Raw genomic sequence first — 27,323 nt, forward strand, 5'->3', positions numbered from 1 at the left:
GTGTCGAACATCCGAACATCAGCTGCCTAAAACTGTGCCTAGCACCATTTTTTTTGTTTTTTGTTCTGGTTTGAACAAACTACCTCGTGCGACAAACTACAAACTACCTATACTCAGGAAGCTACCTATACTCAGGAAGAAGGCGTATCAAAAGAAGTGTATCAAAAGAAGTGTAAATCATCTTTTGTCATTTACACCTGATGAGTGTTTAAGAATTACAAATTATAAATTATAATGTCAACCTCGGTTGACGGAAATCAAGACTGTCACTACAACACGGCGATATGATATGGCTTGGACGGATGACGGCGACGTCATAAAAACAAAACCACAAATTTTAATGTTGCTATTATTTTCTGTTATTTTTTCTAATGTTGCTTGTTGACCGCATCACTCGCTACTGCTGCACGCTGCGCTCTAGACATTCTTAGAAAACTAACCGCAGCTGCATAGCGACTAGTAATTAATTTGTTATTGTGGAATTCCCTTCCCCGGAAAATTAATTAACTGTTTAAAGAATCCTAGGCAGCTAAAACTTTGCAGGCAGCGGTTTATTGCTCAATTTAAGTGCAAGCAGCTAGAACTGATTGGTAACAAGCGAGAGAATTTAACATCCCGAATCTGAAAGCGAAAGCTTATTTAAGGAAAAGAAAAACTGTATCATTCATCATTCATCAATATCAATATTGTGAAGCGAAGATGTTTATGATGGTATAACTTTGCACTTGAGTAATAATTATACATGTCTTCCGAACGTGAACGTAATCCGGGAGGGTAATAATGAGAGGGGCAGTGTTTTCCGACTGCCAACTTTACCGGACTTCACTGCAGAGCAGTGGAAAAACTGGTTTCTCTGTTTGCGCTAAAAGATACCCTACCACGACGACGCAATGTTGGCAAATGTTGGCAAAATGAGATCAAAGAAAAAACCCCACGGAGAAAAAAATTATACAGATAATTATTCTAACGAACTGCACCAGCAATGAGTTGTTTTTTTCTATGACACTTCTACTATTACAAACATTTTTGGGACAGTTATCACCTACTCAGGTGCATTAAGGCACGTCCAGAATCAAGCAACGTCACACGTCACATACGTTGAAAAGTGTGCGATATTAAACATATTAAACATATTAATTTGACAGACATTTTGTTTTCTCTTTAGTTAGATCCTATCCTTTCATAGGTAATCATCATGGTCTATACAACAACAAGCTAATATTTGTGACAGGGCCAATGAAAACGGACCTTAACGCGGCAATAATTAAATTAAGCTATAGGCCAATTTAGTAGAAATGAAAAACATGGGCAAAAATTTTTTTTTTCACAGGTGCTAACTTCAACCCTTCCTCTACCTACCTGTAAAAATTTGGGTCTCTACGAAGCTTTAAACAGGTCAAGCGCGGACGTTGAAGAAACTCACCAAACGTTCATTTTTTACAATGAAATTTACTGTCTACGTGAGGGGAAATTTCCTGGGAATTTCCCTATTATTGTTTATTATTTTTAACAAATAAAAGATGACAACTTGTAAGGACTATTTCATCAGCCCAGTACTTACAATCATCAAGAGGAGCCAGGTATATTATAGCTCCACTTCTTATCAAACATAATTTAGCAACAGAAATAGATTAGAAAGAGCAGCTATCTAGCTAGCTAGCTTGGCGTAGATCCACTCTTGTTTCTTTAGATGTACGTATCCCGTGCCACTTGTCCTCATAAACACTCCATAACAACCTACAGATAAGTAGTAAGTTAAGATAGACACAATATCAATGTCACTTACATTCTAGCCAATAGACTAGCGTTTCTCAGGCCTCCGACACTTACCACCACCTGGGGGAACCATCAATATAAATGTTATACGACAATTCCACGCAGTTTCCTGGGCCCTCCATGATGTGATCACCCATCCCATCAGGCCTGTTACTACTAAGCACAATGGCAGTGATACCAGTACTAAATTAAAGGAGGAAAGCTTCTTATAAGGCTACTAATAAGTTGGATCAAGCCTTAGATCGATACGGACGAATACTAAGTGAAAGACTACCTATAATAGATTACTTAGGCTTCCTTTAAGCTGTATGAAGGACAGAGACACTTTCTGTAGGCTCCATACAAGTGAGGGATCTTTTATAAGACTGATACATTACACAGATAATAAGTACAAGCTTATAACAAGACATGAGAGCTTACCATTTGAGCGACGGGAGTCTTTGTCTCTTTATTTCTTCGAAGATCCTTCCTAGGTGCCAAGCAATCCAGCTACATAACTATACTAGCTAGCTAGAGAGTCCTAAGCAGAGTATCCACGAGCCCACAGAAACTGAGTATACACGCCAGCCAAAGATGACCACACAGCCAAAGATGACCACAATGCACTCAAGACCAAGAGACTACACATTCAAGCCCACACCATATAAATTCAAGCACCAACACAGCTGTTTTAGGTCAGCTGTTTTAGGTCAGAAAAATATATCTAAAATACAACATTCCAATTGTGTGATTTACTTCCGGTTTGTATAGAATAAAAACTGGGATTTGTAATATATTTTTAGTTGCAAGAGAAGTTTACAAAAAGAATGTCTACTCCTGGCTCAGTTCCCGTTGCAAATGAATTCATACACTCGCTTGGATCAAACAATATTGTGAGTGAACCTAGGTGGTTTATGATATTGAAATGCCTCAATGATAGTGCACATGCAAGTATCCGGCTTGTAAACGTAATGGCATACGATGGATCCACTTTGCAACTTGGTGGTAGTGACCAGGAATTGAATCCCATTTTACTGTCTGTTGTTGCTTCAACAAACATTGTGTCATACTCGAGATACGCTAGCAACTGTGGCATTTGTTTTGAACTCTTGTTTCACACAATTAGAGAAGATACAAACAATCCCTTTGACTTTTCGTACTTTATGAGCAAGATTGCCGATTGGAAAAGAATACAAGAGTTCAAATCAGATGCTCAAAGCCACAGTCACACGTTAACAATTTCAATTCAAGAGACTGAACTGTTGTCAGACATTTTAATATTAGCAAAAAGTTTTGAAGTAGCAGACATGTTGAAATTTGTGTCCATACATAGAATAGCACCACTTTAATGTTTTTTGTTGTTTACAGGTTACGAAGAACATATTTGTTGATGGAAAGTACGTCCCAACAGATTTGATTGGGTTGTTTGAATTCATGTGTACAAACTCTGAACTGCTGTCAACCTCTGACATATGCTACATACTGCACGCTAACCAGAAAGTGCTCAAAGAATTCAAATTGAGGCAGGTCAATGGGCTCTGGTCTTGTTGCCAGCAACCCACTTGCAGGTTTTCAGAGGTGTGGAACAGGCTGAACAGCTCCTCTGGCAAGTCGATTACAGATGTTAAGTTCAGTGCAAACTGCAGGCCTTTCAATGCTGTGAAGTCCAGCATGGCATGGGACACTGTGAGTGCAAAAAATGTCAAAAAAAACATTGTTCAAGTGCATTCCTACATGCCTGTGCTGGTCTCTAGAATGGCCATTACCCCCAAGTGCGATTGCCCCAACCCAACACTTGACTGTGCCGACTGCACAACTGTCTACACGAATGGGGACAGTTTGAAAAGGTTCATGAGAACTAGGCAGGCCTGCATTGAGCACATACAGTCGCAATCCGAGCTCACAACAGAGGACTTCCTGGTCCTGTCGTCATATTGCATGGTACCCTCCTCTGGCAAAGTGCAACCTCAGCAATTTCGAGAACAAATCTCCCAGGAGACATATGTTTACAACCACGTGTTCAACGAGAACTTTACTGGGGTTATAAACAACCTCATGCTTTGTTATTTTGGGTTTTACAAAGGCTTTGACATTGCACCAAGCGAGATGCTCAAGAAAATACTGTTCTACTGCATGAGGTGCCAATACATCAGGTCTAACAAGTTCAAGACCAGGCAGCACTTGGTGGCAAAAGACACCACCACTGTTGACACCATGCTTAGCAACCTATTCATACTCAACAGCAAGTCCTCAATTTTGAGGGAGGAGGGAGAAGGTCAGACAGCAGTACATGCACTACACTGTGAACTCTGATGAGTACACCTACGAAGTTGCAGAGATACTGAGTGACGCATTCAGGTCCACCAACAGCAGGCTCTCAGACAATGTCTACTTCTGCAGCATCTTCCACAAATTCAAAAAATGCACCGACCAAACATACAGACACATTCTACTGAATTGTGCCCCCTCCAGAGACAAACTGAAACACAACAGGTGCATAACATACATGGAGCTATCAGAGGATGGAAGAGAGGAGACACTATACACCGCAACTCCAGAGCTGTTCAAGTACAGAAATGCTTCAACTGCAATGAGTTATTACCTGAAGCTTGCTGACTTTTTCAAGTTAACTACGAGGCTTAAGAGGAAGATGGGTGTGTCCTTTGGAAAGAAGGACAAAAACAAAGTCTATGTGGAGCCAACCTTTGACAACCTCACAGAAGCTGAGCTGTTTTGGCTGAGGCAACCTCACTCTGTCAAGAGTTGTGACAATCTAAGAACACTAAAAGACACACATGCAGTGACAATCTTCCCAGCAGATCTAGTTGAGAGCAGTGAGCCCATGGAGCAGGATGATGAAGAGGACCAAGACCTGCTTGCTAAAATTTTGAGTGGGCTCTCTGAACTCGAGCAGATGCAGGTTGCAACCGCACCAGCCCCTCCCCCTGAAATATTTGAAGTCCAACAGCTGACCAGCAGTGACATAACTCAGAAATATGACACAATTAGACAATCTGTAATTAAAGCACTTCAAATGAGACAATAATAATATATTTTTTTTTGTATATGGTTCTGTGTTCAAATAATTATCCTTGCACTGATGGCTACACTAGATCAACTTAAGTTGTATGTGCAGAGGAGCAGGGCCACCATCAACAGAGCTTTGAACAGACTGAGGAACAGTGGTCAATTGCCACAGGTGTTTAGTGGCAGAGGAAGATCTGCTAGGGGAAGAGTACCTAGTCCAGCATCCACAGTGCCAGAAAAAATAACTGTTTTGAATGCACTGGACACCATCCTCTCCAATAGAAGAACAAGCCAAAAAACTAAAATAGAGAGACTCAGAGCATACATCCTCAGAGTCAATCAGAGGTGTACCGATGTGGGTGTGCTTGAACTAGTAGCAAATGTGAGTGAACAAATTCACGAGCCAACAGTGGTGGTGTCTTTTGCCACCAAGTGCTGCCTAGCCTTCATCTAACTAACTTGTCTTCTCCAGAACATCTTTTACTAAGCTTTATGAGTATACGGAAGTGCCCGGAAGCCAATAATTGACTTCTCTGCCAATCAAGGAACATGGCTTCTGTCTCCACAAGGGTGCCTTTGTTGATGCCATGGCCCTACGCTACGGCTGGACACCCATCAAGACCCCCACACACTGTGCCTGTGGCGCTGCGTTTGTTGTGGATCATATACTTTCTTGCCCACGCGGTGGGTTTCCTTCCCTGCGTCACAATGAAATAAGAGATTTAACAGCGAGACTCTTAACTGAAGTATGCAATGATGTGCAAATTGAACCAGAGCTTCAGGAGATCACCACAGAGACCATGTCCGGGAGAAGCGCAAATACCACCATAGGTGCTAGGCTTGATGTTGCTGCCAGTGGTCTCTGGGGAGGCAGACGCGAGAGAACCCTGATGGACGTCAGAGTCTTCAACCCTTTTGCTCCCTCAAATCGCAACACAACCCTAGACCAATGCTTCAGGAAGCACGAGAGGGAAAAGATCCGTGCATACGGACAAAGGGTGAGAGAAGTGGAGCATGCTACTTTCGTCCCCATTGTGATGTCTGCGACTGGCGGCCTTTCAAAACAAGCTACAAACTTCTACAAACGACTGGCCTCCCTGCTAGCAGAGAAATGGGACCAACCCTACAGCACCACCCTGCACAAAACCTTGCGATTGACCTTCCCAAACCATTGGGCACTAAGCTTACTGTTCAAGAATTGAAGGTCATCTCAGCAATAATTATACTGCCCTATCTATATTAACAATTGCAAGTGCTGCCCATGTCAATTTGTGACCGTAAGTACATGTGCATCTTTTCAGAATAAAGATGATGCTGTACCTGATAATGCTGTGCCTGATGATGCTGTGCCTGATGATGCTGTGCCTGATGATATGTCCGAAGATGCTACGTCTGATAGTGACACAGGTATTACTATACACTTTGATATTAAACGCTGAATATGTACGCAAAATCTATAGGTAACGAACGTACTGCAGAGTCCAAGCTCTGAATTTGATAAGATGAAGCAACGAAATATTCTCGGGGTGAGGTAAATATTTGTGGAGGCTATTTGTGGAGGCTATTGGTGTTGTTTGCATAGGGCAATGTCTCTTGTGATGACGCAGGTCCTATTCTGCTGAAGCACGGAAAAGAATAACGGGGATGCACATCACGATCAGACAAAAAGAAGATCAAGAGTACTGATGATGGTATAGATTCACTCAAAACAATCCAGAAGTTGTAAGTTAATCACTTCACTTCACTTTACTCCAACTGTACCATGTTTAGGTAACTCTTTAATTATTGGCATCTAAAGGAAGGAAAGATGAAGAGAATCAAACAAAATCCAAAATCCAAGGTGCTTTGGCCTTGCCTTCCACAAATTTTATATCAGTGTCTTTAATAAGTATAATAAGTGTCACACCTGTTTTTTATCCGTACTGGTTCAGCACATATCGTCGAAACAAAAGTGGATCGGTGCTTATTGATTAATATTATAGCAGTTGTGCATGTGATCAACTGTATACGTAGTTAGTTTTATACGTAGTTAGTGTGCTCATAATTCAAGTATAGTACATAAATTGCATAGTAGTTAGATGGCTACATATATTCATACATAATTATGTAGAGCTCGAAATATTGGACGTATGAGTCGTCGTCAGATGATCCATTCCAATTACACCTTCTACGTGCACACTTGGAGAGAAAGCACACTTGGAGAGAAAGGAAAAAAAAGGATAATTATAAGTAATATAACACATAATTAATAATTATAGTGACGTACATGTGTTATTATAATAGCATATCATTTTAAGTAAGTTTCATTTCATGGATAGGTTAATTTAATTTAAGCATATCATATTAAGTTTCATAGTTTAAGTTTCATTTCATGGATTTAGATTTTTACTCACTGTGTATGAAATGTTCATGGATATTTCACAATCTCAATCTTTGAAATTCTAAACTTTGAAATTCTAAATTTAATGCCATGAAAATCCCCAATGATGCCATAGTTCATTGGTGCTTGATTTTCCATCTGCTTTTCATGGGTGTAAAATTTCAGCTGGTCTATCGGGCTGTGAAATGCACATGATTTGGATATTTCACATTTCATGGTATGTACTATCTTGAAATTCTTAATTTTAATACGGTGTTATTTGATTTGCCCATTAAAAGGCAATTAAGTCATCCTAGGTTAAGTCTAAGTCACATAGTATAGTATGTACTTCCCATGTGATCTATCAACTAAGTGTCATTTGGCCTGTAATATAGTAGTGTATGTAATATAGTAGTGTATCATAATTATAGTAATGTTATCATTGTTTCTGGTAATGGTAAACATATCAAGCAGATAGGCGATGCTCTTTACCCAATATCCCGTACAATGCTAAATTGAATAGCCACTTCACTTCATAGATCAGCAAATGACTTCCTTTATAGGTGGAGGAGTTTGTTGGTAACATCACTATAGTCAGCATGGCTACTGATAAATTTCAACGCTGTGTTGGAGCTATGCGCACATGCCAGCACTGAGCTCGTGGTATTTTTAATATTTTGCTTCGAGGTACGGTTCGATCAGAGAAAAGCTACAAGATCTTCGTAGTAGGGAGTGAGAATATCGACCTTGTAGAGTGAGTGTAGAGTGAGAGTGAGTGTAGAGTGAGAGGACAGTGACTGGGATCATAGCTGGGTAGGTCAAGCTAAAAAGAAAGAGCCTGAGAAAGGGGTGGACCATCTTCCTGGACCTGGTAAGTGAGTAGCGGTTTGTTTAGTCTAGTACAGTGGACAACATGAGCCTCTTGTAAACCTGTGTGTAGGTGTAGATGTAGGTGAAGAAAATATTTCCCGGGAAAAGGGTGTCTGCCGATAGAAACTCACAGACAAGTTTCTGCAGATCCTTGTCACCATGAGAACATTGAACAGTCATTATCATGTGTTCAGTCACTTTGTAATCATACAATATTGTTTGTGTACATAATTGTGAATTTTTGTTAACAATTGTTATTTGTGGGGTGGTGGTTGGTTGCTAGCTAGGCAACAATGATGATTCCATGATTCCATGGATGCAACAGGTCCGGTTCTACCTGTGGAACTTTGTTACAAGTGTTTTCAATATACGGTTCATGAGTTATAAATTTTTAAACAAAATATGCAAATATTTACTAGATAATCAAAGCAGGATCGGCGCCCTTTTCCCGGGAAATTCACCTAATTACAAGTTCAATGGTGGCTCATGATGTTGTACTAACTAGCCTAACTAGCCTAAATACAGTTAGACCAGATCCAAGAAGTTTATCCATGCTTCTTATCTAGCTATGATCTTGTTGTCTCACACTCAACAAGGCCATAGCATCGATATTCTCACTGTCTAGCTGCTCACTGAGGCTGTACTACGAAGATGTTGAAACATTATCAAAGCTCGAGGCAGCATATTATGTAAAAGAGCAGCTCAATGTGCATGTGCTGTGCATGTGCTGGTAGACACAAGAAACTACTATACAAACTTTGGAGAATAGGAATAACTGGTCCTCTTTGGTTCTGGTTTAAGACTTCACTATGTCTCGCTACGTAATGTCAACTCCTCTATGTTACCGGTGATATCAGGTGTGCCACAGGGCAGCATTTTAGATTTTAGGTCCCCTTCTATTCCTCATCTATGTAAATGATCTGCCTGATAAAATCCAGCATGTGAGATGCTTTATGTTTGCCGATGACACCAAACTGCTAAAAGGTATCAGCAAAGAAGAGGATGAGCTTTTACTACAAAGAGATCTGAATGCCGTGGACACATGGTGTGAAAAATGGAAAATAAGTCTAAATGTAGATAAGTGCAAGACTATGAGAATGTGCAAGACTATGAGAATGTCCCTCAGCAACAAATCTCAAGATACCCACGAATACACCATCAATTCTAATGACCTTGGAATTCTAGTTCACCAAAATCTTACTTGGAGGCAGCAACACAGTCTAGTCTGCAAAAAATCATACATCTCTCTCTACCTAATCAAGAGGACGATCCCAGCAAACTCTTCAACTAATCTACTGGTAAGAAGTAACCTATCATACTTCTCTCAGTTATGGAGGCCAATGTATATCAAAGACATACAAAGTATAGAACGTGTACAAAAAAGAGCTACGAAATACATTCTGAACGACTTTACCTCATGTTACAAATCAAGACTATTGAAACTAAAATTGTTACCACTAATGCATTGGCTAGAATTGCAGGACATTATGTATCTTGTAAAATGTCTGAAATCGCCCCAAAATACCATTGCTCAACTAGTATCTTTCATATCAAGTAAAACAAGAGCAGGTCAGACTGGAAGGAACCAACTATACAAGACATTTCGGAACTCACTCCCGGCTGATATATTGGACTTTTTAGCATCTGTCTACAGTATAAAACAAAAAGTACGGCAATATTTAATATCTAATTTTGAAAGAAATTTTGAACAATCGGATGTGTGCTCGTTCCACCTGATATGCCCATGCCAGAACTGCCACACAATTTAATGATATTTTGTTTTGTTTGTTTTGTTTTTTTCTTGTTTTGTTTCGTTCCAGCTGCCCCTGAAAAGGGGTAAAGGGGTAAGTCTGTCAGCATTAGGATGTATGCCTGCTAGACCATGCCTGCTAGACCTTACTACCTTACTCTATTTTCTGTAATGTCATATGCTGTAAAGCTCTCATAATAATAATAATAATGCACATAGCAGCGTGCACAGCGAATTTTTGAAAATTACCACTGACAGGGTTAAACATCCATCTATGGACTATGAGCTCTCCACACACAAACATTTCTACCTAAATGCAGATCCCTCACATTTGTGTTCTGTTCTATTTATTAAATGAAGATGTTGGTGATCACTTGTCCAATCCCAATTCTAGTAAGAGAGGCTGCTCCCTCACCATATAACACAGCAGCTGCCATTTGACATTAAGTATTAAGTATGGAGATGAAGCCTTTCACCAAACAAGACTTCATCTCTAGTGACACCCGTCAAATGTAAATGTTATGCCTCTGGCCAAGGTCACAGACCACAATGTTTCACAGACCACAATGTTAAGAAAAACTTGTGCCAGCTATAAATACAATCATCTACTTTGGTAACTGTTTTGTACCCAACATAATTATATGGACATACCTGAGACCTATATAAGAGATTCCTTCCTAAGTGTTCTAACCAGCATTGAGCTTCACTCTGGGAGTAGTGAGTAGTGGAGAGTAGTGAGTAGTGGATCAGCAGCACTGAAAAAGATGAAAGTTAAAGTAAAAGCAGACACGAGATTGGAGTTATGTCCTCAAAGAGTGAGAAAGGTGAAAGGTGGAACACGCTAAGAGACTGACGGACAGTTGCCCACGAAGCCCAACATATCTGACTGACGGACAGCTGCCCACAAGGCCCAACATATCAGACTGATGGACAGCTGCCCACAAAAAGACTGACGGACAAGTGCCTAACCCACAAAGCCCAACATATCAGACTGATGGACAGGTGCCCACAAAGCCCCACAAAGCCCAACATATCATACTGACGGACAGCTGCCCAACATATCAGACTGACGGCCGCCCACAGTACAGAGAGTCTAAGTATACAAGAAGTTAAGTATACAAGAAGTTACAATGGTTTTTGCAGCATAGATTTCAGTCTCTTGCAAGTGCAACAGAGTTGGTTAGGGCAGTGCAGAGAAGGTAGGTACGTCGCGTGTGTACTGCTGCATAGATTTCATACATTTATCTCACAAGGTTCACGTGGTCAGTTCAATACTACCGCCCACGATTCCATATATTATCTTTAACGTAGTCTTGGCTACCAACCACACATTGGAGATCTATGTAAACGTGATCATTGATCGCATCATAGATTGTGATTGATGTATGACCTTGATGTATGACCTTGAAACAAGCAAATCATACAAAATGAAAATAATGATCATTAGATGGCAAACTTCAGAGTTACAAACTTTATTAAATTATTATATTAAATCTGCTAGGTACTGATGATATTGAGTGGGGGTGTAAACATTGCCGTGAATGAATGGACATGTAACATTCTTCTGGGCAGATGGGTCACTAGAAGTTGCTATCATCCATGCAGTGTCAGTGACAACACAATTAAGACTGAACAACCTTCCAATTGCATTTAACATTATGTTTTGATAAACATTGTTGGTTTATGTTGGTTTATACGCTACACATCATCAATATCAAATGCGACAACTTGTCCACTTGTCATCTGGTAATCTACCCTTTTCTCACTCGCTTTTTACGAACTGGGTTTGCGGTGTTCCCGAAATGTACGGGCTTCAGTATTTTGACGGGGAGCGGTTTCTAAAAGATAAGTACAACTTAGCCTTAATGGTTAGGATTTTTTTCAGCCGTACAACTATTCTGTTGGAGCCATCTATTGTGTGATTATGAATCAGTCCGCTACAAGCAAGAAAATGTTATCCTGTCATGCATGAACCAGCTAAACATATCAATACCTACTTACAACCCTTTATTAACACTTTGGGATGGTGTCAAAGTGTCAAATTCAAGCATAAAGTCCGTTGTGCTCTTTTGTGTGTAGCATGTGATATGCCGGGTGGGAGAAAAAAGTGTGGTTTTTTGGCACATTCAGCTATTCTTGGATGTTCCAAATGCTTCAAGAACTTTCCAGGACTTGTTGGAGAGAATTGGACAAAAAGGACTATGCAGGACTATAGACAAAGTTCTATTAAAATGCAAGACAAAATCAGAGCTGAGTAAACAAGAGTCTGGGCATCGTTTGCGTACGTACGTATGTCTGTGTATGTGTGTGGTATGTGTGCGTGTGTCTAACCATGTACTTGACAGAGACAGAGACGACTCCATGTGTGCGTGTGTCTAACTATGTATTCTATTCTTGACTACTCCAAAGGGACCAGTGGCAGTGCATAGTGTGACAGTAAAGTATTCATGGACATACAGCAGTAGCCACAGACATCATTGTAAAGCTTAGTAAAAGATGTTCTAGAGAAGACAAGTTAGTTAGATGAAGGCTAGGCGTTCTAGGACTCTCTAGCTAGCTCTGTAGGAAGGATCTTCGAAGAAATAACTCCCGTCGCTCGAATGGTAAGCTCTCATGTCTTATTATAAGCTTGTACTTCCTCACTTGTATGGAGCCTACAGAAAGTGCTTAAAGGAAGCCTAAGTGATGTATTATAGGTAGTCTTTCACTTAGTATTCGTCGTACTGGTATCACTGCCATTGTGCTTAGTAGTAACAGGCCTGATGGGATGGGTGATCACATCATGGAGGGCCCACAGGAAACTGCGTGGAATTGTCGTATAACATTTATATTGATGGGTGGTGGTAAGTGTCGGAGGCCTGAGAAACGCTAGTCTATTGGCTAGAATGTAAGTGACATTGATCTATCTTATCTGTAGGTTGTTATGGAGAGGACAAGTGGCACGGGATACGACGCCAAGCTAGATTTCTAATCTATTTCTGTTGCTAAATATTATGTGGATGACTTGTACAAGTTGTCATCTTTTATTTGTTAACAATAATAGGGAAATTCCCCTACTAAATAATTTTTATTGGCCTATAGCTTAATTTAATTATTGCCGCGTTAACCCTTTCCCGGCTTTAATTTCCCGGCTCAAAATACAGAATAAATACATATTAATTTTTTCTTTAAAAATACATATCTCATGAAAATCACTTGCAACTATTTCCTACAGGTAGCCCAGATCCTGGGGGTACCATGACATCATCATCGTTACCTAGCAACTGACCACCCCCACTAATTAAAGATTTTTTTATACATTTCACAATTATGAATATAACTAAAACACTAAGTAAGTGTTCTCACGGTGACATGGTTCAATCAGGATCAGGTCGTATCGGCAGACGCTCTTTTCCTGGGAAATGTTTTCTTCACCTACACACAGGTTTACAAGTTCAATGGTGGCCCACTTGTGTACTAACTAGACTAACTAGACTAAGCATACCATACTGAAGCTATCCAGACTACATATGATACTCCATAGTAGGTCCAGGACTTTGGTTCATGCTCAGGAGCTTCTTCCTCCGGCTCTTCAGGCTCTAGTTTCCTCTCTTGGTATGATCCCAGTCACTGTCCTCTTACTATCGTTATTCTCACTGTCTAGCTTCCCTAGAACCTCGCTGAGGTTGTACTACGAAGCAAACGGTCACTTTTCTTTCGACAGTACTGCACGAAGCGTACCTCGAGGCAAGATACCACGTGAAAGAGCAGCATGTGCTGGTACCTACAGCGTGCGCATAGCTCCAACACAGCACTACCGCTGCCGTCATATGACGGCTAAAGCCGGGAAAGGGTTAAGGTCCGTTTTCATTGGCACTGGCACTGTCACATATGAATGTAACAGAGGTGAAGGTGAAGGTGTAAAGGTGAAGGTGTAATGCAGTAAAAACAGTTAAGAACAAGTGTTGCAAGCGTGCTCTTGCTAATGCCTCTCGTCATGTTTGTGCTTTTGCTCAAAAGTATTAGAGTGTTATAGAAGAATTTGCAATGTGATTGTTTCACAAGAAAGAGGTTGCTAAGATAATTATATCAATTTGAAGTACAATACGTACATGTATTACTATAATATGTATTACTATATCGGTGAACAATTTACAAGCTCACATAAAGACTGTTCATTACTGCTAATTACTGCTAATTCTATTTTAGCTATACTATACTTACACTACTGCCAGAGTCACACAGTGAGCCCTCTCCTGGTCTTTCACCGTCCTGGTCCATAGCGCTAGCGTCTAGGTCCAAGTCATGCATGTCTTCAGCGTCTGGCATAAAGCTGGTAGCCTTTGGGAGGTATCCTACTATCCCCTTCATAGGCACCTCTCCTACATTGCCATTGCTGTCCTCAAGCTGTTCAAGCACAAGTAAACAATCTAGCCATAGCTATAAACTTCGTGCGGTAAGATGCAGCAACGTGGCTTGGAAAATTCTAGACTAAATTGCACGTGATTCTACAGCTCTTCGTCTATACAGGGATGTGCGTAGTTCGAGCTACTTCCTAAGTATCGCAGAGTTAGAATTTCGCAAAAATTTCGCAAAAAAGTCACTTATTGCGGGCCACGATCGTGGCCCGTGACGGTTCTATAAGCAACTCAGGGACTGGGACCAACAATTAATCTGCCAAGTAATAAATATGCATAGATACCATTACCACTACGAAATTATAGGGTACAGCTACCCATTACCGCAACGCTCCTTGGAGGGTGAGCCGGACCATGACTGAAGGCCGTTAATATGGTTATAATATGGTTAGAAAGCCCCTCTAATTAATTAGAGATGAAGCATTTCTAATAATTATGTTGCTCCCCTAATTATGTTGCTCCCCTAATTAAGTACTTGGGGGTTAAAGAGGTGGCCTAGCCAACAGTCATAGCCCATCGGACGAATGTCCTACCCCCAAGGCGTAGAGGTAAGTATAGCAAAGCATATCATAATGGACACAAATTAACTACGTTTAGACACCGCCGCTAGAAGTTGTGAGGGAATGCGAACGTAAGTGAGATATGCAGAGCTCCTCGACGCCGTTCAGTGAAGCTGCTGCACCAACAATTCTAAAACTGTGGCCTGCGCCCCGTGATGGAAGAGCCTGAGGTGAATTTGCATTTTGTGAGATCTTGGTAATGGTACTACGGCTGCCGCTGCAAAGACAATCGGTAGGAGTTCTTTGGCCGTGATCCCTAATGTATTGTGGACCATTTATAATGGAACCAGCGATCAAGGCGCCGCAGACAGAGGCATCGGAAGTGAGGATGATCTCGGGGTGGTGGCTGCGCTGCGCAGCCCGTTCCAATCACCTATGAATTGTTTCCACCAGAGGATATCGGATCTTGCTTCGGTGTTTAGCCGGCCTTCTCTGGGGGCGGTTGTGAGAGGAGGCAGCGTAATGACGATACTAGCGTCATGGACATGAGATTAGTGACGTTGCTGGAGGAGAGATGTGTCTAGCTCAATACCTAGGAAAGTGAGGCAGGGCCCTCGAGTTTTTGCAGGGCCAAAGAAGGTAATTTCAAGGGCAGCTGGATGGCATTTGTGGCTGTGGGGTTTCCCTGTGGTGATAAAGTTGTCTAGGAAGTGATCTAGACCCTCTTTCTAGAGCAATCTATTGGAGGCCGTCGGCTATAGCGTTAAATAGGGGCAGGCAAGGTTGTATCGATGTAGAGCTGGTTGTCCTACATCATCCCTAGCAGATGGCGGTCATCAGGGTCAATCGGAGCATTTCTGAAAGTGTTTTCTTTTTCTATGTCTATCTTAGCTAACAGTGTATCATTCGTGGGATGATGTAGTCTACTTTTGTGTAGGTAGAGATACCGTCGTTTAACTGAGTTTACGCATTACTCTACTAAGCTACAAGCTCCACATCTTTGCAAGGCTTATCTCGAAGGTCGACAGAAGCCATACCTAGTCCGATCACCATAGGTTAGCAATCAAAAATTTGCTTAAAATTTCGTGTGAACATATACATTATAATAAACTAATTGTATGGCAACCTAGAAACAGATATGTTTTTGTGGAGGGACCTATCTTCAAACTTTGACGTAATTGGTTTTTTGCTGCGTATGGTTTTAGTTCGTTCATTGTGATTGTGCTTCTTGTTTTATGACAAACGACTTTTCCATATCTTTCTTCCGGAGGTTTACCATTAATTTTATCAAAGAGCATTGCGTACACACTTGATGGTTTCTTGGTGAAACACCGATGTGTTTAGCTGTGCTATAAATCGAAGTAGGGCTGAAGATCCTATGTTGGTGTATAGGTTAATGTACTGTGCAATGTACTGTGCTTACATAATTTTTTTATGCAAATTTTAATAGCATGCATGTAGCCCTACTCTATACACCTATACACGTAAAGCATTTGACCCTGACTTTCGAGAAGGGCTTTTGTAATGATTGTCTGAGGAACGGGTGTAGTTGAACAATCGGAACCCCTCTGTCTGAAGGAGGTATGTAACACTCCATTTCTTTTATCTTTTCATTATATACATAGATAATTGACGAAAGAAATCTGTTCTACAATCTCCGATTCGGTAGACTGTTTTTGCTTTAATTCTTTGGCTATGCAATTGGCTTAGGAGGGGTTCCAAAGTGTTTGACTGTGGTACAACTGTAGACTGAGCAGACTCGTGGTTCCCTATTTCCTCTAGAAGAACTGAATGCTGACTTCGATACACAATACTTGCAATGTCATGGAATAATGCAAATTGTGTGTCAGAGGAAACAATGGCAGTAACAAGACCATGCCATGCACTAAAAGTTGAATTTGAAAATTCAAGTATGCATCTTTGCCTCTACACTTGATATCGATCACACAGGCCTGACTAAATACTTGTTTTCTCTCTAGTTGTGGTAGCTACTTCTTCTGTTATTTTTCTTACCAATGCTAGATTATTTTCTTGTACTAGTAGCAAGCTTTACTAGTAGCAAGCTTTTTGCTATCACAGTTGCTTTGCTATGTTTCTTTGCTTTTCTTTTTTTACTTTGCTTAGGCATTTTGTGCAAGAGCTTGCCACCTGGACTTGCACAATGCAATGCATGTAATTAACCACAGTAATTAACCACAGTAGGATGTGGCGTTTTACACATGTAGTGTGACGTGGTATGACACATAACAACACGTTTGTATGGGTGCTTACTCCTATTCATGTACTCCTGATATTATACATTACACATAATAAATTATTTCTCTACAGGCTCTTGTGTAATTCAGTTACCGTCCTGAGTTACCGTCCATGCCCAGCGTTACTGTGTGCCCATAATTGGATTAGCAGAAGGAATTATGAGGAAATTTCTTTGAAAAATGCGACCGAGGGTATAACAATAATTTCTGAAAGTGAAATTGATATTTTAGGTAACCGAGTGTACTCATACCTCCTTTATTCATGTGGCTCCTACCAATGTGGCTCTTGAACCACCTGTGAAACGAAGAAAATTAAGAGAACTGACGATACGCACACAGATCTATACACACACTTACTTACTACACACACTTACTTACGTACGTACACACACACACAATTCACTTGTACAATACCAGTCCGTGCTTGCAGTATGTACGTATTGACACTCAGTTGCTAGCTAAGCTATATATATTCAGATTCTATAATATGTGATAGTACTTAGGAAAAGGGCCCTTAACGCGGGGATGATCAAAATCGAGTTTGTAGTATGATCTTATAGTATGATCTTATAAAGAATTTCAACAGCTACAGCTACACACTGATACAGTGGATTTCAGTTGCGTTCGAATTTGCGTTGAAGTAAGACTTCCGTGTTGCGCTTACAAGAGGAAAACCGTGGGAAATTCAAATGTAATACTACAGATCAAAATGTCAGCTGAACCGGGAAGAAAGAAAGCCAGCCATGGCATAGATCTACGCTGGAGAGTAGTCTATCAAAGAATTGGTATGAATCTTACCTATGACAAGATAGCTACTAACTTAAATATTGCAGCAAGCACAGCATACAGTATATTTACGAGGTTTCAGCAAACAGGAAAAGTAGACCCTGTACTGAGCGAACAAAGGAGAGAGCTGAGAAAGCTAAGTGTACATGAAGAAATATATACAGTTGGGATGGTGCTCGAGGATCCATCCATGTATCTCTCTGAGGTGTGCCACGAATTGGAGGAAGCAATGGGGGTTGTGGTGACTCCCCCAACTATTTGTCGGCTACTTAGAAGATATGGGATCACTCGAAAGAAGATTCAACAAGTAGCTCTCCAAAGGTGCTATACACTCCGTGGAGCATTTATGGCTCAGTGTTTACTATTTAATCCAGACCAGTTTGTATTTATTGATGAAACGGGTTCAGATGCCAGAGATCATATCAGAAAGTATGGATATGCAATAAGAGGATTGGCACCACAGAATAAACGCCTGTTGAGTCGTGGGCAAAGAGTTAATGCTATTGCTGGCATGAGCACTGATGGTGTAGTAGCTGTTGAAGTTACTAAGTCTAATGTTGATGCGGAAGTGTTCTTTGACTATGCAAGACGATCTCTCATACCTCTCATACCGAACATGCTACCATTCAACGGATCTAATCCTTGTTCAATTGTTATAATGGACAATTTGTCTGTGCACCACACTCAAGATATCACAGATCTATTCAGACAAATGGGCATACTTTTACTATTTCTTCCACCGTATAGTCCTGATCTCAATCCGGCAGAAGAAATGTTTAGTTTTGTAAAAAACTACTTAAGGAAACACGATAACCTACTGCAAATTGTCACCAACCCAACTGATATAATACACTCAGCTTTTGATAGTATCACCAGTGAACATTGTACTGCTTGGGTTCGACACAGCGGTTACTCAAAATAATTTGTGCATTCCATTCATATAATATAGTTACACATTGTCATTCATACACAATACTTGATTTGAAGGCAAGAAATTTCCTGATTCTTTGATTCTCGAATTTAGCAATGTTACAAACAGCCAATAGTTGGATTTAATTTCCTCCATGATTGCCTTTTGCATTTCATCATACTGCAATTGAGAAATGGCACCTTTCTCAAGCAGTGAGTGCCATTTAACTAACTGCTCAATGCACTGACTCCGGAGGCCAACCCTTTTACTGGGAGAAGTAATAATTGATGGTGAAGACTTAGAGGCAGCTTGAGGTGAAGGTGGAGAATTCTCGCGTCCTTCACTAGCAGTCTGCAATTTTCGTTTCTTTGTTCCTCGGAAGTATGGTAAATCTGGAGGATCATCGTGTGAATCATGTTTTCCCACATGAATCAAATGTGCCCAAGCATTACACTTTTCTACTGAATATTGGTTGCCATGCTTATCTTGAAGTTTTTTCACGATGCACTCAACTTCGTTAATTTTCGAAGCAATCGCTTCCTTCTTAGATTTGGAACTTGTCTCTGCTTTTTTCGATTTACTGCATGTAGTGATCTCAGTGATCTCAGATCCTTCAGGGTTCTCAGAAAAGCACCAGAGCAGAATCTCAGTCTTTCTCTTGTAAATGTCATACATAGTATCTACATCTTCATCTGTATACAGCCACCTCTGCTTCCCCTTTAATCCATGCCCTGGCTCAATGTAGCCGATATTTTGTCCAAACACTTTTGCAACTGTTCTGTTAGTTCATCAAATGAGGAGAAACGATCATAAGTACTAGTACTAAGCTTTCTGACAGTGTATTCGGTATTCGGACTTGCGTACTGGGTTCACCCAGTACCTTTACCGAATATACGTAGTGTTTAGAAGATAATTTTGAAGGGGAAACCCTAACCCGTGCTGTTTCACACTGTGTACACAAAGGGTATTACATGGAAACATGTTAGCCAATTTTATTTACTTACTTCTACTTCGATGCAGCTTCCAGAAGCAGCGCTAACTGTAGCTTTGGGTGCTGAAACTTCCACTCTACTTTGGCCTTGCCAACAACGACCCATAGAGATAGACCCAGGGCTAGGCCCAGGGTATGGTAAGTGGGACTGGTAGTCACAACTCTCCATGTAATCAGGCCAGCCAGAGTCCCTGTTAATGTTGTTTAATACTGTCAGACACTTACTGTGAATAATCTGAGAAGGCTCTGAAATTTTCACGTGGAAGCTCACGTGACAATATAATAATTTCCCGCGTTTTTCCTATCTTATAGCGCAACACGGAAGTCCGTATCAACGCAACATTCGAACGCAACTGAAATTTTTTTTTTTTTTTTTTTTTTCAGGGTTAATGTAATGAAAAAACTAAAGTCATGTAAAAGTTAAAACCATGTATTTATTCATTGAAGTTTAGTTCCGAGTTGGCCAGGTCCGCTGAGGGGTGATTCTGGGACCTGGCTGGCTGTCCACGACTGGAGCGGGATCCTCTGATGCACTGAATGGCAGAGCGTAGGAGAGAGAATGTAATTCTGCTCCTTAGCCAGGACAGTGTTCTACTGTAGCTTTCATTAGATTTGATTGCCAAGTTTGAGGCAAGCCTTTTGTAGAACACAGTGGCCTGGTTGGCCATACCACCTGTGGCTGACATCACCAAAGGAGTGAATGAGGCGTGTTCGATATCTCTGACGCGTTGTTCGTATTGTCTTTTCTTTTCAAGTTCATCCTTCCTGTAGCAGTTGGTGTGTTGGTTTGATTTTGCATGGGGATTAAACACTCGTACATCTAGATATGTACGTTCAAAGCGCCCACCCCAGAAGCCATTACACGCAATGTCTAATCTGGCACCGTCTTGGACATTTGCTGACAGCCCGATTAGTTCTTCACCACTTACAGGTTGTAGTTCAGGCTCTACACAGACGTCACTGCAAATTTCAGTGAGTAGGTTGGCCGTTAAATCCCTTATTTCATTGTGCCTGGTGATGGTGAAACCGCCCTTAGGGCATGACAGAGCGTGATCGACTGAGAATTGTTGAACGCAACTGAAATCCACTGTATGCAGATCGTTCGCGTAGCGTCAAATTTTCCTCGAGGTATAAACATTTTTAGTTAGATTTTTAGTTAGATGGTTAGATGGCTTCAAAGAAATGCATTTCGAAAAATTGACGTTTAAAGTTCAATGAAATATTGGAATGTTTCCGCAACGTTTCCGCATACCTCCGTATACTTGCCTAGCCTCGTGCGGTGACATAACCATTAACCATCTTGCAAGAGATATTAATTTTTTCTAAGTAAAGAACCCAAGAGTAAACTTAGTTGGGACAGGACAATCTACATAGCTGGAAGATGGCAACAACCGTTCAGAGAGGCAGTGAGGCTGTGAGGCTATGAGGTAAGTCTAAAACTAAAAATTTTTACCTGCCGTTTCATAGTTAAAAAGTTATTCTGATACAGTAACACTGAAGTAGATTACACAGCCTCCCATCTGTAAGAATAGCTAGTGTTTTGGGGACAGGGCGTTTATAATCTTGGTTAAAAAGATGAGGTTGTAGAACAGTCTGTGTCCTGTATACAAGTATAAGTATAAATAATAATAATGCTGTAGAAGTAAACAGTGCTCAGTGTTGGCGTCTCTAAAATGTTCAAGTCGACATTTGTGTTGGACAGGTCCTAGTGTTGTGGCCAGGCTCTTTGCATGACCCACACACTCGTTTTCTTTTAGGAGCTGGAGATGAGGAGACTGATGGTGGTGAGAGTGGTACTAGGGTTACTGCTCGACTGGTTGGCTTGGGGACCATAGGGAGAGGACAGGTAAGGTCTTTGGCAGCATCAGGGCAAAACTGCAAGTAGATAATTATGAATAAACTGGAATAGGTTGTAATAGTTGGGCTGCCAGTATTGACATAGCAGTATTAGTTAACGTGTTTTTCACCTCGCGTATCTTGTCGTGCAGATACCACTGTCTCTGTGCCGATAGCCCATCTGGCTCAATAATTTCAGGAAACTCTCCAGGATCAAACCCTTCCTTCAATAGGGAGTGCTCCACCTCTGTTGCCTCGTCTGCCCTCTGCTTCATGAACACTACCCCGGGTTGTGAGCTGTGTACTCTGAAGTGGTGGCCCTTCTTGATCCCGATCAGTTTCCTGAAGTGAGGAACCAAGAAGCCAATCCAGTCGTAGGTTGGTACAATGGTCCCCCCATCCTGATCTGCTACCAGCTGGGCTGTGTTGCATCTGGAACCATGTAAGTTTGTGTTAATTATGTAGTCAAATGTATGTACACTTTCAGAACTGCTAAAACACTTCTGTTTGGACATGACTTCTGTTTGGACATGTACCTGCCAGACTTGTTGACAACATCTACGATGTCTTGGAGACAGCCAATGTCAGTCCTCCTATATAGCCTCTTAAAAAAAGTCCGAAACTCCAGTCAGGAGCGAACTTTGTGTGTCCGACCACTAAAAAGCTGAGTGTTATCTGTGTGTGTCTGCCAGTCATCACTCTCCAAAGAAGGTACGATAGAACATAGTTGTTTTTGTTCTTTCCGACACAGTTGTCAGCATGGAGGTACACTGTCTTCTCACCTACAATAATGCATGTTTGCGTGTGCATAATAATTAATTTTGCGTATTAAAGACTAATTCAAACAGTGTTGCCCTTTTTAATGCACATTGAATTTTATGCAATTAGGTCTATCTCAGTCAATTCTACAATAAATACTATGAGTGAACGTCTTATAAGCAATACGTACCTAGACCATGGTGTTCAAAGTAGTAGTAGTGGAGTAGACTTATCACCGTGTTTGCCCCCTTCCCACAATCTCCAGACTCGTCAATTAAGAAAAACACCTGGCGTGGAAACGCCTCGTTCTGGAGACCAAAAAGGGCACACTTCCTTGGGGTCAGGAAAAACACTGGACCAGGTTGGAGAGGGTTAGACGGGTAGTGGACCTGTGGACAAAACAAAAATAAGAAGGTTTGCATTTTCTATTTTCTCTTGTACTGTTTTTTTAAGTACTGTGTGTGTGTGTGTGTGTGTGTGTGTGAGGAATAGGCACTGGCTTGAGCATAATGTACTAACTCCGTTTAAGCTGTGTGTGTGCGAGGGTAATTTTGTTTTGTTGTGTACGTGTGTAAGCTCACACGTGGTGGTACTGTGTGTGTGTGTGTGAGGAATAGGTGTGTGAGGAATAGGCACTGGCTTGAGCATAGTATGAGCATAATGTACTAACCCCGTTTAAGCTGTGTGTGTGTGTGTGCGAGGGTAATTTTGTTTTGTTGTGTACGTGTGTAAGCTCACACGTGGTGGTACTGTGTGTGTGTGTGTGAGGAATAGGCACTGGCTTGAGCATAATGTACTAACCCCGTTTAAGCTGTGCGTGTGCGAGGGTAATTTTGTTTTGTTGTGTTACGTGTGTAAGCTCACACGTGGTGGTACTGTGTGTGTGTGTGTGTGTGTGTGTTTGTGTGTGAGGAATAGGCACTGGCTTGAGCATAATGTACTAACCCCGTTTAAGCTGTTTAAGCTGTGTGTGTGCGAGGGTAATTTTGTTTTGTTGTGTACGTGTGTAAGCTCACACGTGGTGGTACTGTGTGTGTGTGTGTGTAATTATTATTGATAGAGGAATTCAATTGCACTACAGTACCTGCTGTGCAAAATCAAATGAGTAGTGTGCCTCAATATCCACAGAGTTAGGAGGAACACAGCAGTTCAGTGGAGGAGCAGTAAGAATACCGTCAACTGAGTAATGCTTCTTCACAGACTCCTTACATTGTTGAAGCTGCTTGGTGTAGAGTGACCTCTCCAGAGTAACTACATGCAAGTGATCCAGGTACTCCTGCATAACAATAATTATTATTGTATTATGTTGTATGTACTGTTGTTAGTATGGTCAAAAATGTATTGTATAAACTTATACACGCACCTGTAGTGCTGACGACTTCTCTATGTCACTGTTTGTGGCTCTCTTGATTCCAGCGCTGTGTTGCTGGCACGTCCAGCACAGGTCGGACATGGGTTTCATCACCACAACTGCAGGAAGGAGAGTCTGCCAGTACCTGCAGAATGTTGTGTATGCTGACACCCTTCCTCCTGTTGCCATACTCTGGTACTGTTTCCAAATGCCTCGCTTCGACAAGCTTGATGGTAGCAGCTTGATGTCAGTGCCGCTGTATCCCGGAACGCGTCCTGGCAGAAGGAGACCGTGCATCTCGGTGTAATTGGTGAGAAATGTCTGTGGTATTATTAGTGTCATCCTATGCTTTTTTGCGGTGTTCAACAATTGTACTTAAGTTACTAATTGTTATACCTACCACAATTTCCTTAATGTCCTCGTGGGATAGGGTATTCTTTGGTAGGCGGTGTTTGTTACCATGTACCCTAGGAACAAGCCCATTTGTCTTTAGGGACTTGACCAGGTTCTTCATCCTCTTTTCACCTTAAAAGTATAAACAATTATAATTTTTATGTATTGATGTTATTATTTCTTACCAACTGTGTGCAGGAAACGGAACATTGAAGAACATATTGGCCACCCTATTGGCCACCCTTGATGAGCATACGCAATGTGACCTCGTATCCTTGGTGTGTCTAGGTGTTTGTGAAGTCTGCCCACCAAGCCGCCAATCACACTCATGCTTGCACTGAGTTTGCCAAGAATGACCAAGTCCAATTCCGCCCTTGTCATCTCGCTGCAGTCACTCCTAAATTCAAGGACGTCGTTGGGAGAGAAGCGCTCAGAGCAAACAATACTGTTGTGTCCCGAACACCCACAACCCCCGTCTAAAAACGTTTGTATTCTGTCGTGCTCTGTCTGGTCGAGAATACCCATGTCACACCCTGTTGTGTTCGTTGGATTCTGTGGTGGCAATCGTGCAAGAGCGTGGGCAATCTGTTGCCCTGCAGGTGGAGCCTCTCCATCGCTGTCCTCTGGGTCGCTCGGTTCATCATTCTGGCTTGTTAAAGATTCAAGCTCATCATCTGCAATAAATAAATAGTTCTGTCTCTATGTTTATTGTCAATGCTAATGTTTATTGTCAATGCTAATGTTTATTGTCAATGCTAATGTCTATTATTGTTTACTAGTATCTATTGTTTACTATGAATAATTATGGAACTTACACTCAGTGAAGTTCTCTCTATCGAAGTCTTCATCATCCAGGCCGTCATAATCGTTGAGGAAGTAATCTTCCAGTACTTCCTCGTAGGCTTGGTTATCTTCTTCGCAGAAGAGGTGGCTTAAATCATTCAGAGCCTTTGCAGCCTGGTTTGCTGTGGCCATTCTGAACTGTAACTAGCCAGAAACTAGAGCGCAGCTGCAGCATCTTCAAAAAATACATTTTAGCAAGCGAGGGGAATCCCCGTAATTTCCTTAAACTAGTAGGAAATCTCTGTGGATCCCGCTCCAGTCGTGGACAGCCAGCCAGGTCCCAGAATCACCCCTCAGCGGACCTGGCCAATTCGAAACTAAACTTCAATGAATAAATACATGGTTTTAACTTTTACATGACTTTAGTTTTTTCAATAAAAAAAAAAAAAAAAAAAAAAAAAAAAGGAAATCTCTGTATGGCTTTGGCCATGTTCTTCCTGTGAAAGGCGTCGCCTAAATAAATTGTTGTATAATAAAAGTGAGCAAAATGTAGCTTGAACAGCTGGGTAGTGATCCTGCAGGATCACTAAAGTAGAAAGCTAGAAAGCTGTATATAACCAGGAACAAAGCTGAGACTCCAGGCTGTGATCCTAATCCACAGTGCAAATGTCTCCAGTGTGGTTTAGTTTCCAGTGTGGTTTAGTTTTATTGCTCCTGAGTTTTTGTGCAAGTCATGATAACATATACTGTAATTACAGCGCGCATAAATAATGGTGATTCAACAGAGAACAGATAGAACACAGTAAGACTTTCTGTACTATCTATGGTTTCACTGCACGTTGAGACTTATGAACAACGACTGTAGCTATGGGAAGTCAAATGCAAGATGATTGTCTAAGCGCCAGAAAAAAATAATTCCAACAGCTTTTTTAGGACCTAAAAAATTATGCTGATGCTGATGTGGCGCTTAAATTATGGTGGCGCTATAATTACTCTTCTGGTTTTTCTGGTTTCTAGTTGTTTTGCGGGTCACATACATATCTCCTGTAGAGTGCTCTCTTTTTCTTCACTGGGGTTCTTCTTGCATTAGAATGGTACCTAAAACCTAAAGGTCATGTAAATTCTTGAATTCTTGCTCACAGAAAAATATTAGCACCTATAAAGAGCACCTATAAACTCCCACTTTTTACCAGATCAACTTTTGCATGAGGTCTCTCATAGAATCAACTTTTCAAATGAAGAAGCATGTATTCGATCCATTTAACCGCCGCAGACACATAATTGCGTCATGTCGCTATGACGCCATAGACGCATTTTTGTGGCAGCTGCAGTTGAACGGGACCTAGCATTCACTAAACAGACTCAACAAGACAGAACATTTTCTTTGAATCTTCTCGGCTGTCTGTATTACTGTATGGTTGACAGCATGGCACAGTCGCTCTATGTTGTCAGCCTGTGGAGAGCAAAGTCTTTAATTCTGTAATAGATTTCCAACGAATGTTCCACCATAATACAAAAATTGTCGAGAGCTGCATCGAGGGACTGAATGTCCTAAATCATTGGTGTGATTACACCTATGCCATACCAGTTTGTTTGCATGGGTCATCCTCCTCTTCCTCTTCACCCTCCTCACACTCACACTCACCTAGCACAATCATTGAGCTGATTAACTTCCCTACAAAATAAGTATTAGTTAATGTACAGTGTTAGTTAATGTACAGTGTAGAGGGCTCCCGACTACGAGAGGTGCATGTGGTTTACTGTCATAAACCCTGAGGCACTGTGCATTAACTCCCATCTGATTGGCTGACTGGTTGCTATGCATCAAGCTGCATGCATAGCAACACTATTCAAACAAGAAGACAACTAGGAAAAGATAGCTCGTTCACACCAGGGCTGCTGTCCACACTCAAATCCTTGTGCAGCCTAGACAGAATATGAGCAGCCAGCCCCTCCCTCAAAGCGTACGGTACAGAGCCACTCCCCCTCTATGTTCAATTAGTCAGCCCCTCCCTCCACTTACTGCGCAGCAACCAGCCAGAAGAAACAACACAGCTAGGTGTCTAGACCAGCTCTCTTCAGCTATGCCAGGCTAGTAGGCAAGCAAAGGTAAGCATAAATAGCCACTCCTATATTATTGCTAAACTGGCTTCTTTTTATTTAAATACAGAAGCAGGCCTAGTGCAGTGCGTGCAGTACTACTCAGCCTGAGCTCTCCCAGAGTGTCTCTAAAGCAGCTCCTTCTGCAAGCACACAGCAGAATTTTTGATGAACTAGTCCACCCTCTGTCTCTATGTTTTCATTTATGACATTTTGTTTCTCATGCAAGAAACACCATTAGCTTGAGGTGCCAATTTATGAGCCCTTGTAGCCCTGAGGTGCCAATTTATGACAGTTAAACCCCACTAGACTACATGGCAAAAGTGTAGTAGGTGGGAAATATTGTAATTTAATCTCTCTACCTCATCGTCCTGGCTCTGGCAAAATCGAGTACATAGCTATCCTGTTCTCCTCTAACTTCCATGTCCAGCTGGTGGCACTCATCTTCGAGAAAAGGCGGTAGAAAATCCCTAAGGGGCAAACCTGCATTGCCAATTATGG

At 41.4% G+C, this 27,323-nt stretch overlaps 2 protein-coding genes and 1 long non-coding RNA gene across 6 annotated transcripts; 1 reads left to right on the top strand and 2 right to left on the bottom strand.

The window, feature by feature from the left end:
* Nucleotides 1-20,759: 20,759 nt before the first annotated feature.
* LOC135345757 (uncharacterized) lies at nucleotides 20,760-25,191 on the top strand. 4 transcript variants are annotated; one of them, XR_010397884.1, is made up of 8 exons: nucleotides 20,760-21,027; nucleotides 21,358-21,446; nucleotides 21,589-21,878; nucleotides 21,924-22,147; nucleotides 22,461-22,609; nucleotides 23,324-23,465; nucleotides 23,565-23,856; nucleotides 24,138-25,191. It is a non-coding gene; the product is annotated as an uncharacterized LOC135345757 (long non-coding RNA). The 4 variants fall into 4 exon arrangements; XR_010397885.1 differs by having other exon boundaries at nucleotides 21,980-22,147; XR_010397883.1 differs by having other exon boundaries at nucleotides 21,589-22,147.
* Nucleotides 21,060-22,045, bottom strand: LOC135345755 (uncharacterized). Its single transcript, XM_064543194.1, has 2 exons — nucleotides 21,568-22,045; nucleotides 21,060-21,475 (listed from the first exon to the last, which is right to left on the bottom strand). The coding sequence occupies exons 1-2, from the start codon at nucleotides 21,949-21,951 to the stop codon at nucleotides 21,278-21,280; spliced, it is 582 nt and encodes a 193-aa protein (XP_064399264.1). The 5' UTR covers nucleotides 21,952-22,045; the 3' UTR covers nucleotides 21,060-21,277.
* Nucleotides 21,730-24,981, bottom strand: LOC135345754 (uncharacterized). The gene is made up of 8 exons (XM_064543193.1): nucleotides 24,755-24,981; nucleotides 24,125-24,613; nucleotides 23,947-24,071; nucleotides 23,559-23,867; nucleotides 23,280-23,471; nucleotides 22,386-22,584; nucleotides 21,973-22,218; nucleotides 21,730-21,868 (listed from the first exon to the last, which is right to left on the bottom strand). The coding sequence occupies exons 1-7, from the start codon at nucleotides 24,912-24,914 to the stop codon at nucleotides 21,995-21,997; spliced, it is 1,698 nt and encodes a 565-aa protein (XP_064399263.1). The 5' UTR covers nucleotides 24,915-24,981; the 3' UTR covers nucleotides 21,730-21,868; nucleotides 21,973-21,994.
* Nucleotides 25,192-27,323: the final 2,132 nt, after the last annotated feature.

This window comes from Halichondria panicea, chromosome 12, assembly GCF_963675165.1.
Source record: "Halichondria panicea chromosome 12, odHalPani1.1, whole genome shotgun sequence".
Lineage (NCBI taxonomy): Eukaryota > Metazoa > Porifera > Demospongiae > Suberitida > Halichondriidae > Halichondria > Halichondria panicea.

Bases quoted from the DNA above. Each gene is read 5' to 3' on its own strand.
- LOC135345755 (XM_064543194.1), bottom strand. From the start codon at position 21,951: ATGTCCAAACAGAAGTGTTTTAGCAGTTCTGAAAGTGTACATACATTT. The intron at 21,476-21,567 runs GTGAAAAACACG...ATCTACTTGCAG, and splicing joins TGCACGACAAGATACGCGAG to TTTTGCCCTGATGCTGCCAA.
- LOC135345754 (XM_064543193.1), bottom strand. From the start codon at position 24,914: ATGGCCACAGCAAACCAGGCTGCAAAGGCTCTGAATGATTTAAGCCAC. The intron at 23,472-23,558 runs GTGCGTGTATAA...ATTGTTATGCAG, and splicing joins AGAAGTCGTCAGCACTACAG to GAGTACCTGGATCACTTGCA. The intron at 22,219-22,385 runs GTACGTATTGCT...GCATTATTGTAG, and splicing joins CTTTGAACACCATGGTCTAG to GTGAGAAGACAGTGTACCTC.